This window comes from Polypterus senegalus, chromosome 3 (assembly GCF_016835505.1).
Source record: "Polypterus senegalus isolate Bchr_013 chromosome 3, ASM1683550v1, whole genome shotgun sequence".
NCBI classification, from domain to species: Eukaryota; Metazoa; Chordata; class Cladistia; order Polypteriformes; family Polypteridae; genus Polypterus; species Polypterus senegalus.
Window position 1 is genome coordinate 126,662,405 of NC_053156.1, and position 18,602 is coordinate 126,681,006.

The following is an 18,602-nucleotide window of genomic DNA, read 5'->3' on the forward strand; positions in this document are numbered from 1 at the left end:
GTTCCAATGGGGATGACTGCTAGTTTCCGCAGTTTCAGGTCATTATCACTTTGATAAAAGGAGTAACTAAGTGAATCAAGATAAGACATTTATCATCTTGCTTATTTTGACCTACTTTCTTTGGTGCAGTTCATATGGCGATAAAAGGAAAACAAGATGACATACCGCCCCAATTTATTTACTGCAATATAAAACGGAAGACTAACCAGAACAGTACTGTGCAAAAGTCTTCAGGAAGGTTTTCAACAACAGTGCCATGAGGAGTTTTTCTTAATCAATTAACTTCTAAGAAAGTGCTGTGAACAGAAATGAACATCAATGAAACCAATACTTCCTGTGAGTCCTCTTTGCCTTAAAAATAGCAATGCTCAAAGATCCACTTGCATGCAGTTTTTGAAGGCCTTGTGTGGTCAGTTCTCCCAGGCCTGTCTGAGAACTAGTCACAGCCCCACTGTACACTTTCGCATGGTCTTACTTGCTTCTGTCTCTCCTAAGTAATTCCAGGTAATGCTACATTTCTTGTTTCTTTTTTCGGCCTGTTTGTACTGTTGTAGAACATCTTGGACAGTGCATCTGAAACTTTTTGCTCGAGAGAAACCCTGATGATGAAGGATAACCACCTTGTGTCTTGTCACTATGCTTAGTTTTGCTGTGGTGGAAGATTTTCAGGTTAAACCACAATTACCTCACCTTTATCATGTGGTTATCCTATTGCCCCTTTTTGCCCTCTACACAGCTGTTTCTGTTCATGCTTTGTTTCAATGTACACATTATGACTTGCCTGTTATAAAAATTACAGATCAATATTTCACATTTTGTAACTGGTGTTATTATGGCTCTGTTTATATACTTATATTACTTGGACTATTTGACGCTGCAAGTTATGACATTTCACCTTCCCACTTCAATGCATTCATATGGGTTTCCAGTCAAAACTATTCAGAGAAACACACGAGTGTAATTTTGTCATTTGGTCCGACACAAAAAAAAAAAAGCAATCAAAGATACGACTGCATTGTTTGTTTGTGGAGGTAAAGTGCAAAATAAACAAATGGAGTTCAACCAAAAAATGTAATTTCTGGCTGACCAGGGATATTTGGTACACTGTACTAATCCCTAAGGGGAAATTGTCTTTTCACATGACCTTTGGAGAGTATAGGGTTAGCCACTGTATACCACCCCGGAGCGATTAAGGGTCTTGCTCAAGGGCCCAACAGAGTAGGATCCGTTCTCCTAAGCTTTATTCTACACACTTGAATACAACAGAAAGTTCAGTATTACAACAATTTGGGTAGCTTCACTTTTACAAACTGGTAGCATTTGAATGCAGCATATGAGATTCTTTAAGGGCTTATTGTTCTGCTTTTGCAAAATGAACTTTTAGAACTCTTTAACATACGCCTCTTTCTATTAATACTCTAATCCAGAAGATATAAAATATTAGCCTTAGTGAAGTGCCTAGGGTATCCCAGAGACTAATATCCTCTTGTCATCTGCCTAGCACAAAGCATTTCAAAAAGACAGTTTTGTATGCATTTCCCATGGGAATAAAGTGGTTAACTGAAATCTATGAATTTAAGTCTAGTCTACTGCACAAGTTTTTACTAAAACTTGGGTGTCCAACTCCAATCCTAGAGGGCCGCAGTGGCTACAGGTTTTCATTCTAACCCTTTTCCTAATCCATGACCAGTTTTCACTGCTAATTAACACATTTGCCCTTCATTGTAAAAGCCCTGCTTTTAAGGATTCGGTGCTCCGAATTGATTTTCTTAATTAAACGGCAGCCAAACAGATATGAAATGTGAACCAAGTCTACAGGTGACCAGCTAAATTAGGGCTTTAAACTCCAGTTTCTTAATTAGAAGCCAATTCTTGCTAATTAAATTTGTTATTTAATTCAATGGCTTGTTGCTGCTCTCATTCTGTCACAGTAGGCATTTCCAGGACTGTTGATTTTCTGTTTTTTTCCTAAGAACACTGCCAACATGTGTTGGTGACCGGAATAGATCAACAGTACCAAGACTGATAATGTGTGGTGGGCATAGGTGAGCTGGTCATGTGGCAGCTTATTTTATGTCTCACTATTGTTTGGCTGCTAATTAAGGAAAAAAAACAAAACTAAGGTGTCCGAGTCAAGTCGATTAAAACTAAGGTGCAAAAAAAGAAGTTCAGTAGCAGCCAAACACTACTAATTGAGAAGAATTAGAATGAAAACACTGCGGCCCTCTAGGATTGGAGTTGGACACCCCTGGCATAACAGGAACTACAGGGAGCAGTGGTAATGGCTGCTAAATAAACCAACAGGTCCTCCAAGTGACTGGACTCTTCCTCACACCACTTTTCATGTCACCTTATTATGGGAATAGACCTTAATGTGGCACACAGTGTAATACTGACAACTGCTGAAAAATGCACACACGACAAACATGTTAAAACAAAATATCAAAAAACATGCATCTCCCATATTAACTTTATTTAAAAATGTCACTAATGCTGACATTTTACATGTGAAAGTTTACATTACAAAGTCTATTTTTTTTTTTTATAAATAGACTTGGTTCAAGCTTTCAGATTTTTTTGAAAAAAACCCTAGCAAAACTTTTTTCTTGCTTTTTTTCACTTTTAATAATTGCTCTTTATATAATGAGATTTAGTAAACAAAACATGATTTGCAGCCTCCTCCTCCTCAAGGCTGTGCATGGTTAAATTCACACAAGGGTGAAAGCTGGCAAGTTGAAAGGACCGCAGAGCCGTGCAGCCCATTTAAAAGCCTTGTCCAGACCTCCACTACTACAAACACAAGTGCCTTGGCATTTACACAATAGTCCTGCTTGCTCATACAGAGCATAGAGAAGAGGTATTTAAATCCAAATGCGCAACTATGTTAATGACTGCCTAAGGAAGACACAGAAAGAGCAGATGAATAGAAATACCGGTATACCTAAAATCGTAACTAATGCTCTTCTCTTGGGAAGACCGTTACGTTTGCTCAGGTACTGTTGGCCAATGTCAAATATTACATTTTCCACAAAAAAACCTGCTATGCAGAAAGAACAAAAAACAATCCTGTTCTTTTAAAAGCAAAAATGGAGAAGTTTTTAAATGCTTAAAGTCAGTAATACTGTACAACAATTCACAAAAGAGTGGATTCTTAATGAACCACAGAAAGGCTCAGTTAACTGCAGTGTTTGAGAAGTTTTCATTTTCGTTTTAGCTTACATGGACAGCCAGTAGTTTAGATTCCACTGGCTAGGAAAAGGGCAGCTCTGCTGCCATCACATTACTTTTTTTTTTTTTGGTTTGGCACGTACTGTACAGCCTCAACAGGTTTTACTCAATGCTTCAGCCGTTTCAACAGCAACTTGAATACAATACAAGAATGCTAAAATACTTGAATGCAAATTGGTGCACTGCTACAAAAGGCTCAAGAGTCCACGAGATGTGTTTTGTGAAATCGTAACACACAAATGTGGCTGAATACTGAAGTTTGCTGCTTCTTTCATAGTCTATCCTTATCTTCAGTAGATGCAAAGGAGCCAGTAGGAGTTGGGAGGCATCCACGTCACTCTGTAGCACAGCTACCATGTCACTCCTCCAAGTCAGATAACTCACAGCATCACATTTTAGATGTATGAAACTCTCTGGATCCGTCACCATGGCCTCCAAAACATTCACTTCATGTCATGTAACGAGTAATGGCTCTTAAAGCATAGAGCAGCTCAGCTTGCATACGAGCTTCCATAAGAAGCAAATTAACATGAACCTGTCAAGAGAGAAAAAAAAAAAACTGAATTACACTGCTGTCTTAACACATAAAGAAGCAGCAAATCACAGGCAGAAATAATCACAATTCAAGGGCATAGGAGGAATTTTCCTTTTCTTTTTTTTTTTTTTTACAGAAATCCTTTCCAATTCGGTCATTATCTTCACTAATAAAAACAAGCCTTAATGAAAGCCTATCAAGGTTAGATTCATCCCAGCTCACAAGGAACCGTGTCTGTCAGATGAGAACTTTCATGAATATTTTGTAAATTAAGTGACCAGAAATGCTAGGTAAATTGTTCTGAATACAGGCCAAGTTTAAAGCTTCACAAAAAACTCAAAACTGCAACCTATTTTCATGTGCATGGCAAAAATAAACTAAACATCCAGTCATAATCGTCATCTTCAGAATACTACTGAAAACGCTAGTTACCCCTTAACCACAACCAACATAAACACCATCTCTTACTGCAGGTAGAAAATGTAAATTTAAAAGTGTCAATACCATTAAAAGGCATACAGGAAAACTGTGGCTGCGCATTTGGAGGAGGCGTATTCAACTTGTAGAGAAGCATTCTCAATGGATTAGAAGTGATCAACACAATTCAGGGTGCATTTCATATCAATTATTGTACTAGGTGACGATGTCGGTTTTTGCAACATTTGAGCACTCCTGAACTCTTCAAATGTCTTCTGCTTTTCAGTGTTATGTTAACTAAACATACTAAGTGAAGTAAAGAAAGATGGAAAGAACCATTGGCAATGTTGGCATGATTTTTATTCCTCAAGACAAGGATACCACTGACAACTACTATGTCAATATAGTGCCCTTTCTTCAGTATTTCAGGGCTGTAAACCTGTAAATGACTGCAGTATACATGCACAAAAAGCAGTCAAACTGTACGTATGGCAATTTAGGTGCACACAGATAAGCAACTCCATGTTTGCAATATTGCAATATGTTTTTCTTCCATGAAGGGTAACTGATCACAGAATGAAGTAGTATTTGTTTTTGGTGGTTGAAAGGTGAAAACAAGAGACTAAAGTCTGCGCTTGTAAACAACACAGTAGTGTGGATGTAGTCTATATGTGGACTTTGCACATTCATCCCCCCAAAACACACAGGTTAGGTTAACTGATTGGAGTGTGCAAAAGTGACACTAGCAATTGACTACCCTGTCCAGCACGGTCTCCTGCCTTGTGCCCAGTACTGCTAGGATTGCACCCAACAACCCTAAATTGCATTACACAAGTGTCACAATGATATATGCACTACTGTAGATAGATAGTTTATTAATCCCAAGGGGAAATTCACAAAAATATATAAAAAGAAAGTGTCCAGGGAGCGATTCCACATTAAAAAACAAGTGGTAGAAGTGATCAGTGAAATAGAGAAAAAAAGGTAAAGTCAAACATGGAGCTGCTGGAATGGCTGCCACTCACGGCGGCACTGGATATCATATACATATGTATATAGTGGTTCACAATATATTCCATTATGTATTTTAAGCCAGAGCAATTCCAGTGAAAGTTGTCAATCTGATGATCTGCAATCTCATAGACAGATCTCTAGAATTACAGGGAATGATGGCTCAAAACAAACGCAGTTCACAAGTACACTAGTGCCTTACTGGCTTGCAATTAATGCCACTGGGAAGGCATTGTTTATAATTTAAAAAAAAAAAAAATAAAATAAAAACACACCACTATACTCTGTACAGGCCAGACACTATTTTAAAAAATAAAATTAAATTGGAGAAAAAAAAAAAAAAAAAAGTGTCAAACCTACCCTTGAATTCATACTAAAAAAATGCACTGTGTGACAATACAGTAGTGCAGTGTCTAGCTCTACTGTCTCTCAGCAGTTCAGTTACTCCAAGCCTTTCTAGAGGTTTCTTCCTTGAATCCTAAAATTGTAAAGATTATTTTAAATGTAGAGTCTAATCTGGCTGTGTGTAACTGCAGTTGTCGAATTGTCTAATCTAAATGTCTGAATCATCTCCAGTTCAATGAAATGTTGCACACACTGTATATCCCTACAGCTTTTCTCATGTTATAGTTAACGGAGGAGAATGCTCTTCAGCCCCTCTTCCAATAGTATTTATAATTTGGTCTCATGAACCTGGAAATTCTGAGTGATGTCAGTGCATTCCTACTTTCAGGAAGGAAAAAAGCCATTTTAAAAAGTCTGTTTAACTCACATATTCAAACTGAATAGATATTTAGGACTCTCCCAGGCACTTCATCAGAGGCAGCAACATGCCTGTAAGCTTGTAGATAAGAAATGTTCACAGCATGAAGCAAAGACTTCATGAGGTACCCAGTTACAGTTTAGGACCAATTACACAGAGCTGTTTAGTGATCTCTATTGGAATTAATGCTGCCGGTAAAATACAACAGCGTAATGATCTGGCCTTCCATATCAACCAATTAAAACCAGATTATGACAGCACTTACAGTGATCTTCAAGGTCAAAAGCTCTACCAATTACTTCAAAATAACTAACCCCATGCTCCCAATATCCATAATTTGCAAGTTTGCCTAGAGCCAGCAGATTTAACTGTATTAAGTATGAAAACCCATTCTATCTATCCACCCACACATTTCCTGAGGCCATTTTCTCCCCGTAAAATGATTCTTTTTTTCCTTAAAGCTAGCCTTTTAATACAGAAAATAGTATACAGATGCCACCTTTGACAGCGTAGAAGGGTTTATTTTACATTCACTAATCCTAGCTGGCCCTGTCAGTTGTGATTGAAATTGACCTAAACATCTTGCTTCTTTTTTGACATTGTTGGTATTGGACTCCTAAGGCATTTCTGATTTCCTTATAGAGCCACATGTTTTAAATGCTTTTTTAAAACAATACTCAAGAAAGATGCTCACCTTCTCGGAGTGTTCAAATTGTCTCCAGAAGCTGTCATACATTCTTTTTGTCGTTTTTTCTGGGCTACACACCATCGTCTTAATGTAAACTTTAAAGCTCCGATCTAACAACTGATTTATCTCACCATAATCATAATCATCATATCTGTGGGAGGAGATTAAAAAAAGTTTAGTATAAATGTACTGTAATAATTAAAGGAGAGGCCTTTTATGCACAAGAGGATACCACACAAATCAGAGATGCTCACTAACCTTATTCCAAACATGCAGTGGATGTAATTCCAGATTGCACGTCTCAGCATTGATGTATCCACATCTCTGTGCATTGCCATGGTGTTGTAGGTTAAATTATAAGCAATCTGAAACTTCTCATCCAGCAGTTGCCCAAAATCTGGGTATAAGCGATTCACCAAAGAATAGCCATGATCTTCCCAGGTATAGTCCTAAATATATTGAACCATATTTATGACATGGAACTAAATACCATTCATTGTACAATTTAAAATGACTTCAAAACATAGATGATCATACCTGAGCGCGGAAAGTAGGAACATGTTCCCCACGCCTGGAGAAATCTTTGTAACCGTAGCTGGGATCCTCAAAGTGACGTGAAACATCTCTGGTAGGTGCACTCTCTTCTTCTTCTGTAAGATAAAAGGACATTTAAAATACAAACCCCAACATAAATTAAGGAAAGTGGTAGATTTTACAAGTAGCAAGTAAAAAGGTGGGGGATAGCCAAAATCCAACTTGGGCAAAACCAACACTGCTAACTCTAGCAGCTACTCTATAAAAATATATTGCAGCAGATGCCAGGGGCGATGACCCGGCCGGGAAGCCTTGGAGGACCAGAAGAGGGCGTGCGCCCATCTCCGATCACATGGGGGCAGCCACCCTGGTTGCTATGGGGACCACGGGTACAGAGCTGTGAAACTCAACCCTGTAGGGGCCCATGGTCACTGCCAGGGGGTACCCCGGTGCCTGGAGAGCCCTGGACTTCAGCACTTCTGCCACACCAGGAAGTGCTGGGGGGGGGAGAAGACTGGGGACACCAAGAGGGCCTCCAGGTGTGTAGCTGGCACTTCCGCCACACAGGGGAGTGTCGGGAAGCACCTGGAGCCCATCCGGGCTTGTATAAAAGGGGCCGTCTCCCTTCAGAGAATGACTGGAGTCGGGTGGAAGAGGACAGGAGTCTTGTGAGAGAGGAGTGGAGGCGGCCGGAAGAAAGGCACTGGAAAGAGAGGCCTGGACTTTGGGGGATTGGTGCTGGAAGCACTGGGCTGTGCACTGTGAAGAAACTGTAAATATTGTAAATAAATGTGTGTGTTGGGTGAGAAAACGTTGTCCGTCTGTCTGTGTCCAAGGCTCATCTCACAATATGGAGATTCCACAGTGAGCCCCCAAAGGGACCTACATAAAAAGGCATCCCAGGCTGGGTTTAGCCTGAGGCTCAAAATGGTACCCTTCTAACTACATTAAACACACAATTCCTCCTTCATAAGCTTACAGAAAGAACACACTTGTCAATTAATGTATTCAACCAGGCATTTTTCCCCACACTTTACTGAATCAGGTTTCCCAACCTTTGGGCTGCACAAGTGGGTGGTAATGGACAACAGTGTAATCACAGCAGTAGCACAGCAGGTGGATCGCAGCCAACCCCAGACTAAACTCCTTCCAGTGGTTCAATGACTGTGCTTGACCGACAGTGGCAGCATCACCAGTGGATTGTGGCCAATCTTGGATGACCTCCCCAACCCCTGCTCCGACATTTGTGCTTGATTCACTAAGGAGAAAACGCATTGACGATCACACTTGATTCATCAAATGCTCTGGTGATTACGTAGGACCCCACCCAGCTTTGACGACTGCGATTAACCCACCCCACTCACCTCTCAGTGAGATGGGACTAAATTCATGGAGGAGGAACCGGTTGGTCGAGGACACACACCCTGGCATTTGAAAAACCTGTGTCATGACACCACAAAGGTTGGGAAACACAGACTTAAATAATATACCAAATCCAAAAATATATTCTTTTAACTTGCCTGTGGAAGCTACCAACATGCTTTCAGTTTTCTCTCGCTCAAATCGAGTTGTCATCTCTTCCTGACTAGCTTCTTCTTCATCTCGGCATTCTTGCAATTGCTTCATTTTCTCCATTAGTGCTTCAACTTCACACGACGCATCAGTAACCTATGCAATACATTATGGATAAAATAGGAAAACATTGACTCTACTTTTTGAAACAAATTGATATTAACTCTTTCATAAAGAAAGGGAAAGGCATTGCTGTATATTCAGCAAAAATAAGCCACAAGAACCTGGCTTTAAATCTGAAAAACTGTTCATGTGGCACTCACAAATAACTGCATATGTATGACATAACTGAAACCCCCAGCTATATTCAATTTTTCCATTCACAAACATTATGTAGATTGCCAAAAATTATCTTCATATTTACCTACCAATGCAAAATTGTACTCTATCCAGCTTGGGTATAAACACTTGGAGATGCTTACACACCAAGGAGAAGTGAAAAACAGTTTCAGCATTTGGTGAGGATTATCCTCAAAGACTTTTTTTAAAAATTAAGACCATCTTACTTTGTTATGGTATTATTTTGCTTAAAAGTGGTTCTTTACATTTTTAATATGGAACAGATGCATGTAGTGTTCAAGTACATATAGGCTATATACAGTAATAAAAATTGTAAATCAGAGTTAAAAGCCAGTTTTAATAATGCCTTGACTTGCATAAATGGCAAACTACTATTGTTACTATGTAATCAACACTACAACATTTAAAGAATCAGAATGCAAGTACAGGATATTGGATTATAATCCTGTAACTTTAGGCAGTCTACTAAGAAGCACGGCCACACCCATCTCCTCAGCCACACCCACCTCCTCATATAAACAGTTAAAGAAAAAAAAGAAAAAAAAAAAAAGCTACCACAAAGTCCAGCAAAGTGTCATAAAAAAAATTCAAAAGTGTACTTTAAAATTCAATTCTCTCCCCACACATTCTTTTCTAGTCAAAGGTTCATAGAATTTTCCCATACAACCAAGCATTTGAATAATGCTATCAATATTTAAATTTAAACAACACAGTTTGTGTGGTTTGAGAGATTTAAAATTTCCCAAGGGTGAGAGGTGGATATAACATATAGGCACATACACACACAAAAAATAATAAGAATACTCACCAACTGGTTGATCTGCATTTCATCCAAAGAACTGTTCCCATTTGCAAGGTCACAGACACAGTAATTACTAACGGAAGGAGGTCGAAAGGTGTGTCCGCCCTCACAGTGTATCTCAGGATTGATTCCACAGCCAAATGTGAAGGAAGCAAGAGAATGGTAGTGTGTCAGCAAAACAACTGCATGAATAAGCTCTGCAAGGGACCAGCTGTGATCTTCAGCTTTCAACAATTGCTGCAAACAAATGGGAAGGCTAGTCAGGTCTTCTCATGCCAGACATGTAATACACTGAATAGATTTTGACACTTAATGCAGAATACCCCCTTAAAAAAAAAAAAAAAAAAAAGGAACATCTGTATTCCTGTCACATGAAGAGATTTGGCTGGCTCAAGAGGAACTACTAAGCCTTAACTAGCACAGACTTTTCCCTGCAATCACCGCAACACAGCCTCATCAATTCCTTTGTGAAGACCACGAGTGCTACTGTTATCTGGATTATTGATGGGGCACCTCCCATTACAGGGAACACAAACAGTTTACAGAATTGTTAAAAATGTGCAAACCTAAATTGTAAATATTATTCGACAAAGCATAACATCTTGCTAGTACAACGCTGTACGCAACTAAAAGCCTTCATGATCCAAAAATTTATCCATTTACTAAAAAAGGAATGAATATAATGGACTTTTAATCTGTACCTCAATGTGCTCTTTTGTGATGAGCCAAGGACGGTGAGCCAGTATCTTGTTCAATTCCCCCAAGGACTGTAGTTTCTGGGGGGCACCTTCCAAACCATTCAACCACTTTGGGTTGCCCCCAACTTGAAGGAAGTCATCTACATGCAGATTGACTAAATATGAACACTGATGCCGTGCTGCAGCCTAAAAAAACAAAAAACACTAAGTCAGATTTTATTTTCTTTTCTATACGTGAACATTGAATATTTTAGTTATAAACACGTCTACTTTCAAGAGTGGCTCTCTACTGTACTACAGCAACTATGGAAAAGTAACTTAATACTTTTAGCTACATATATACAGGGTGGTCCAGATCTAATTATGCAGATCAAGATTGTCTGGATGATTTTGATATATGCGGGGACGATTCCAGTTTGGCACAAAGACGATTCTTCATGGTGTCAGTTCACATACTTCGATGGTCCAGGATTTTTTGGGTGATTTTCTATGTAATGAAAATTGCATAATTAGATCTGGACCACCCTACACTGCTATATATATATATATATATATATATAGTAGCATTTACCATGATTCCAATGTAATGGCGGTGATCAAGAGGAAGAGGTCCATCCATCTGCAGAAGATAATGCTGAGTCTTGAGAAAACTTTCCAAATACTGAGGATGGAACCCCATTACCAATGAAATGTTGTCCAGACGACCCAAAGTGGAAAATGTGTCTTCAAAGATTACTTGGGTTTTAGAATCCACTTTGCTTACCTGAAGAATCTGACAAAACAGAAAAGGTAAGTTTAAAAACAAACTCTACAGCAGCAGCTATACCAACCACAGAGATCAGCAAGTGGTATCAACCACCAAGTAACAGTTCTATCAAAACCAAGAACCACACTTCAGGCTAACCAGCAAATCAAATCTGCTTTGATTAAATAGTCCGGTGTTTGGATGGGCATGCCTAGTGAGTGACGAAATGAAAATGATAACCTGTACTGGTTACATGTGCACTTTCTTACACCTGGTATATACATATGGGCTACCTGGAACTGAACTACAGTTCCATTTCCGTAGTGCCTTATATCCATTATCTTCTGTTTGTTGTATTTTTCTAAATTTAATGGTTTCCAAAATTTACTGTCACAAACTGGATGCATTTGAAAGACAATTTCATTATTTCATTCAACAGTCACCTGTAACACTTATAAAATTTCACATTGTTCTGTGTACTACTTCTATAGGCAGGTGTGAATCCGGTAAGGTCTTCAAATTCAAATTTAACAACTTTAAAAAGGTTGGACAGGTTAATATTCTCATTTACTACCCTCTGCGGTGTGGAAACATTCTGCATTTTAGTAATGTCAAGAAACATAACACCCTGAATTTCACTTCACATACTGTAAACCTGAAAAAAAAAGTTACTGTGGTAATGACTAATATTTTATGAAACCAAACAAAAACCAAAGGCATTCTCAATTCTCTCATACAATATTACAATCTCTGCTGTAAGCCAAGACATGACGCGTGTGAACGCTCCTGTTAACATCACTTCTATGGAAAGCACAGAGCAGTTCCTTTACTTCTGACAATTTGCTTTACTGGACAACATAAATGTTAGAAACGTGTGTGTTATACAGTGCTGCTAGCTGAAGAAGCATCAGAGGACATCTAGTTACTGTACATATTTTTATTTTCAAACATTCTTATTTTGGTAATTAAAACTTCCAGTACTGTAACACAGAAAAATTTGCAAACAAAAATGTAATACAAAATTAAATCAAACATTACAAAGACAGGAAAATATAATTTATAAGAAAAAAAAAAAATCAATTGAACTATCTGAGAGCTTAAAGGGACTTTCCAGGACTCGGCCCAAATGGTGGAAAAGAGGTTTGCACGAAAACTATACAACCCACTTAAATAAAGGCCTACCTTTGTTTCAGGGATAAATCTGCTTGGGCCCTGTCCCAGGGGCCTTGGGATCCGTACACCAATTTCCTGGAAAGAAGACATAGAACATTAAGGATGCAATACATCATACAAAGTGAAAAGGTACATACAAGCAACAAAAACAAAACTCCACAGACTGCACACAGACCTGGGCAGGTAAAGAGCGATCTGGCCCACGTTGTATCATCATTAATATATAATGCAATTATTAGAAACTGATGGAGCCAAGGGCAAATGACAGAACAGTCGGGAAATGGGAACCACTTTGAGCCCAACTCAACAAGCACAAGAATGCTTCAGGGGTCTCGTACATACAGCTTCCATTGAATACATTGGATCCAACTGCAAAAGCAGCAATCACCAGTCACTTAACGAAGGGATTTTTAAGCTGGATAAACTACTCCTATATTCTATTCCTATTATAACGTTTGCCAAAATAAATGTATCATATCCCACCAGGCTAAAAGGTACAAACTGTGCCTGCATCATGTGAAAAACAAACCTAATTGTTTGGTTTACGGAGAGGAAATACAATTTGCTGCCTTGCATTTATTTAACGTCTATAAAACAAAAAAGCCTTGAGACTATAACCACTGGCACGTCTTCTCAAATATACTGTTAGGTAGAGGAAAACCCCCTAAACCGTGTGAGCAACTGCAGAGGTGTATGCACCTCAAAACGCCCTGGCACAAGTGCCGTCTTTCTTTCCTTTACCATTATTATGCCTGTTGCTGGGCAGGAGAAGAACGGACTTCCTGCAAACATGCACTGCAATAAAGCGGGTTTAGCAAATGTACAAATGTATTCAATACAGTACTCGGTTTGTGCGCGCGTGTATGCGCACGCACAGTAAAGCTCAACCTCTTAGACTTGCATTGGTTATTTGTTTTGAGAGTCTGAATTTGCATAACTAATAATTATACACTGGGGGTGAAAAAAATAAGAATGGGAGACAAAGGAGGAAAAGCAACACCGTTAAAGATTCTTAAGCCCTATGATAAAAAAACACGTTCTAATAGAGTTGTTCTATTCTAATTATTAAAATAGGTTTGTAACACTGCTACATAATGGCTTGAAGTCATACTTCGTCGTATTTAGATTCACACACCAAGTCTTGACTACATAAGCGGGGAGATTTGCCAACAAGTTAACAAACATCCCCAGCTCTCAGGAGGCCCACCCTTGTTTCTGCAAAAAGGGGGGTAACAAACATGGCAAAAAACGCAGGCTGAAACAATCTCCGGCAACAGCTAAAGGTTTAGTTTTATTGCAACATTAAGAAAATATAGCACTGCAAGCACGGCCGGGAATCACGCCACTCTCGGGTCCAGACAATCGACTGTTTTCTGTGTGATGTTTTGGAGATTCTGCACCCGAGGCAACCAATGGACTAAGCCTTTACTTAGGCTTTCAGTTACCAATCTGCCCTAACAATTTCATCTCGGGTGACAGTTGTACCTTTTAAAACACCGTAAAAAGAAGAAAACTTTGACTATAAACCATTTACTTGCTCTGCATTTTGGGGGCTTTTTTTAACTGCAGCAAACGCAGGCGATGCCCCGATAAATAGGGCATTTGTTTAGACGCGTACACATTTAAAGTGCAGGCACTGCAAGTTAAATGGCCAGTAATACATTAGCAGAATCCAAAAGACTGTGTGATAGGCACAATGGGCAGGTATTGAAACGCGTCCCTCCATAGTCTGGGGCACAGCAAAGATAATTCAAGTGGGCACCCAGCTCAGCTCGTCTTTCATTCCGTTCTCCAGCACCTCCACGAATGTGCCTCTTTTTTTCTTTGTGCCAGCAAAAGATGCGCAGTCGTACCTTTTTGCAGAGCCGTTCGCAGTGAGCACACATCTTAAAGAGCCCGCTGACGGTCACAGAGCTGTTGTCCACGGCTTTGCGGGAGCTTGTCGAATGCCTCATTCCGTCGTTCACGCAGCGATATTGTTCCCCGCTCCAACCAAAAAAAGCGCAGCCCGTCTCCACCGTAAGCTCTCGAAATCTCGACTTTGTGCCTGGACATAAATGTCAGCTTCAAGAGTGACGCAGCGCCGGGACAGCCAATGAGATGAGGCGCACTCTCTGAGAAAAACAACTTCTGAATATATTAGCCACACTTTACAGATTGACAGCAAAAGTGACCAATCATGGAAGAATGTTCGAAGCCTTACGACAAACAACAGTAGCGAGCGCGGGAAGGCGGGCTCTATGTTGCAGCCAGACGCCAAACAAGCAAGGTAATCAATAACACTATTCATCTATCTGGAGGAGTGCCAGTAGGAACTTCAGCGCCCGGGATATGGTTTATTACATTACTGTTATGAAAAGTAATGCATTTTATTTTATGATTGTCTTGTATATGCTGCAGGGCAGTTAACAAAATGGTGAATAATTTGCACCCTTCTGTCTATTGCAAAAACAAACTGAACATCACGTGTGCCCTGCTCCCTATCTGTGAAGACGAAACATGACAAGTTCTCTCGTTCGGTTTTATTAATAATTGTGTGTTATAATAAAATTCCATGAACATTTTTCTAAATAATAATGTTTTTATTATTGTCCTCTATGGCTCCTTTTTATTTTAATTGCTGCGGGAGCTTAGTAACCGGCTTGAAATCGTGCACTGTCGTCCTGGTTAACATGCATTGTCCTAAACTTACTGGACACAAAGGTGTGAGCACATCGGCCCGCAAAATGATGGCCATTCAATGCATTGTCTCCTAGAGTTGCCACCTATCTAACTCGAGCTTTGTCATACACCACCAGGGCGCTCTTTTACTTATGAAGCCCCCCAATCCCAGTAAGTCAGCACCTAACTGACCGATTATATTATTCACTCTAAAGTGTATCAGATAGGCGGTTAAGGTCATTACTGTTACACGAACTGAGCACTGTGAAATTATTTGCATGGGCTAGCCAACATGAACCACATCAGAATTCTCCTGTGCCAAGATTAATGCGTTGTTAAAAAATAATTTTACATTTTTTTATCTGCTCAGGCCATTGATTTATTCACTCCATGTTTCTTGCTTGCATGCAAGGTGAATTGTTGAAATCAGTTCAAACCTGGGAAATAACCTGACAATGGAAGAAAGACAGTAGGGGAGCCGCCTGCAAAGAATCTATCATTTTAAGGTCAGTGTAAACATTATGCCGTACTTTACTTAATTCATACAATTATTTGGTACATTTTTTATACTCAAGCATATGGCTGAGAGTGTGAAGGGGATTCTCCAGTAGAGTGGTTAGTGATAAGAACCATTTTAGTTTTCTTCTTAAAAATGCAATTATCTTTTGTCATTTGGTTTAAACAGAATTGGAAATGGATTGACAGAAGTTAAAAATATAACCCAAGTACATAACTGTTACTAGTATATCATCATCTTCCTTAGGGGAAAATAAGTGAACACTAGATACCTGCAAGTACACTTCTGTGTGAACCTTGAGATTTATGACCACCTCAACCATAAATGTATTTTACAATTGCTCCATTTTTCAACACACATTATAAGGAGCGCATCAACTGTAATTTTTTATATAAAAATTAAAATTTTATTAAAATGAAAGAGAAAAGATGTGATTGAGCAAGCAATGACACACAGCAAACCAATCATTTGCGTAGTGTAAAGACATGGCTTCCCTTTCCTACGACACTTTGCATTAAGAATTAAAATAGTTCTGTCAGCCTCACAACATATCCAAATAACATGATAAATCACACATTTTATTGAAGAATGTCTATGAAAGTAAATATTCACGGTTTCTTAGTGTTATGTGATAGGCCTTAATTCCCTTTTTAATTATATTATTATGCATATACAAGCTCTGGAAAAAATTTTAAGAGACCACTGCAAAATGATCAGTTTCTCTGGTTTTACTATTTATACAAGTGGGTATGTGTGTGAGAAATGTAAACATGTTTGTTTTATTTCATAGACTACTGACAACATTTCCCCAGAATTGCACATAAAAATAATGCACTTAGAGCATTTCATTGCAGAAACTGAAAACTGGCCAAAATAAAAAAAAATGTGCAGTGTTTTCAGACCTTGAATAATGCTTAGAAATCAAGATCAGTTTTAAACAACACAATACTAATGGTGAACTTAGGATGAATTGAGAAATCAGGATTGGGTGGAATAACCCTGACATTTAATCACAGCTTTCACTTGTCTTCCACCTTACTCTTGGGTGACTTTATTCCAGTCCTAGTGCAAACGTTCAGTCACCTTGGCTTTGTTTGATGCCTTGTGACCTTTCATCTCCCTCTTGATCACATTTCAGAGGTTTTCAGTGGGGTTCAGATCTGGAGATTGGCCTTGCCGTGACAGGGTCTTGATCTTGAGGTCCTCTATCCACACTTTGAGTGACCTGCCTGTGTGGCATGGAGCATTGTCTTGCTGGAAAACCCAATCCTCTGAGTTAGGGAACATTTGTCAGAGCAGAAGAAAGCAAGTTTTCTTCCATGACAATTGTGTACATGGCTTGAATCATGCATCCTTCACTAACAAAAATCTGCCCCATTGCAGCCTTGCTGAACCACCCCAGATCATCACAGATCCTCCACCTAATTTCACAGTAGGTATGAGACACTGTGGCTTGTAGGCCTCTCCAGGTCTCCACCTAACCATTAGATGACCTGGTGATGAAACAAGCTGAAAACTGGATTCATCAGGAAAGACGATCTTCCTCCAGTCCTCTACGGTCCAATCCTTGTGGTCTTTAGCACACCACAGCCTGGCTCTTCTTTGCTTGTCATTGATGAAGGGCTCATTTCTAGCTTTGCATGACTTCTACCCCACCCTGAAGAGCCTGTTTCGAGCCATCCTTGCCATGCACTTAATTCTAGCTGCCATTTGCTATTCTTTTTTTAGGTCAGTTTATGTCATACTACGGCTTTTGAGTGACGTTTGAAGGAGGTGATGATCATCCCAGTTAAGTGGAGACTTGCCAGTCTGTAATGTTGTTGTCCCCAATATCTGCTGCTTGACCTTATTCTTATGAACTATTGTCTTTGAAATTTTGAGGATGGAAGCAACCTGACGCTCGCTGTATCCCTCTGCTATTAAAGCCAGAATTGCACCTTTGTTCTTCTCACTCAGAACCTTTTTTGGCATAAGGAATAGATATTTCTATATTACGGTTACATTTAAAGTACTACTAGCACCGCTTTAGCCCTCCAAACTGGTCCAATGGCAAGAGGATAGTGATGACCACAGCACTGGTTTTTCTAATTGTCAAATCTGTTAAATCAGATTTGGTTCAGGTGATCACCTAATCAGTACCTCATATAGTAAAATGAGCTGTGCTTGTGTTGGAATTCCCCCACAGACACTGGAATGAAATGGCTGCCATAATATTCAGAATATTGAAGTGCTCTGTTAATTTTTTCTAGCTGACATGTAAATAGCTGTAAATACGAATGTTATCATTTTAATAAAACCATGTTTTTTGTAATTGTCTTCTTGCTTCCCAAAAACAGTTTCGCACAGCTGTTTCGTAATATGGAAGAGTAGCCCAGAAAGTTCTGCAACACAATAATTTATTACAAAACAATTTGAACAAACTCATAGGATTACTAGATTGGCTACTCTCATTTTTCTACATGATATCCGTCCACATTCACTAGTCAGTCATTTTACTTCTGACTGATCCATCCTTTTTCCGAACTCCCTTATCCAGAGCAGAGTCATAGGGAAGCTGGAGACTATTCCTGCATGGATCAGGCAAATGGCAGAACAATCCCTGGCCAGTGTGCCAGCTTAGCGGAGCGTGAACACACAAACACCCGCATGTCTTTAATAACTAGCTGGGCTTTTTTCTTCTTCTCTTTTTCTGCATTCAGTAATGCACAGAAGTGTGAGATTTACAAGCATAAATAATTATAAAATGTACACTTTTACCATAGCACTTAAATCTCATTTGTGATTTTCCCATGAGCTCACTTTTTCTGTTCCCTTAACTCTAATTTAATAATGACAATTAACAAACAGAGCATATATCTGGGCAAACTACACTGAATGCTGCAAGACAGATACAGTAATGTGCTAATTTGTAAATCACAGCTTAAATATAACCAGAATATCTGGAAAAATGTAACGATA

The 18,602-nt window shown here is 39.2% G+C and overlaps 1 protein-coding gene across 3 annotated transcripts in view; it reads right to left on the reverse strand.

Annotated features, from left to right (window-relative positions):
* Positions 1-3,284: 3,284 nt before the first annotated feature.
* The window catches only part of sesn1 (sestrin 1), a 417,071-nt gene continuing 401,753 nt past the window's right edge, over positions 3,285-18,602 (reverse strand). Inside the window, exons 1-10 of one of the 3 annotated variants that reach the window (XM_039747900.1) lie at positions 14,320-14,512; positions 12,476-12,541; positions 11,120-11,320; positions 10,552-10,734; positions 9,857-10,087; positions 8,697-8,844; positions 7,180-7,292; positions 6,901-7,091; positions 6,649-6,793; positions 3,285-3,763 (exon numbers count right to left, since the gene is read on the reverse strand). In XM_039747900.1, the coding sequence (XP_039603834.1) occupies positions 3,677-3,763; positions 6,649-6,793; positions 6,901-7,091; positions 7,180-7,292; positions 8,697-8,844; positions 9,857-10,087; positions 10,552-10,734; positions 11,120-11,320; positions 12,476-12,541; positions 14,320-14,421 (1,467 nt within the window). In that variant the 5' untranslated portion in view covers positions 14,422-14,512 and the 3' untranslated portion in view covers positions 3,285-3,676. Of the gene's footprint in view, positions 3,764-6,648; positions 6,794-6,900; positions 7,092-7,179; positions 7,293-8,696; positions 8,845-9,856; positions 10,088-10,551; positions 10,735-11,119; positions 11,321-12,475; positions 12,542-14,319; positions 14,513-18,602 lie in introns of those variants that run through there. The other 2 variants (XM_039747901.1, XM_039747899.1) reach the window with 2 other exon arrangements.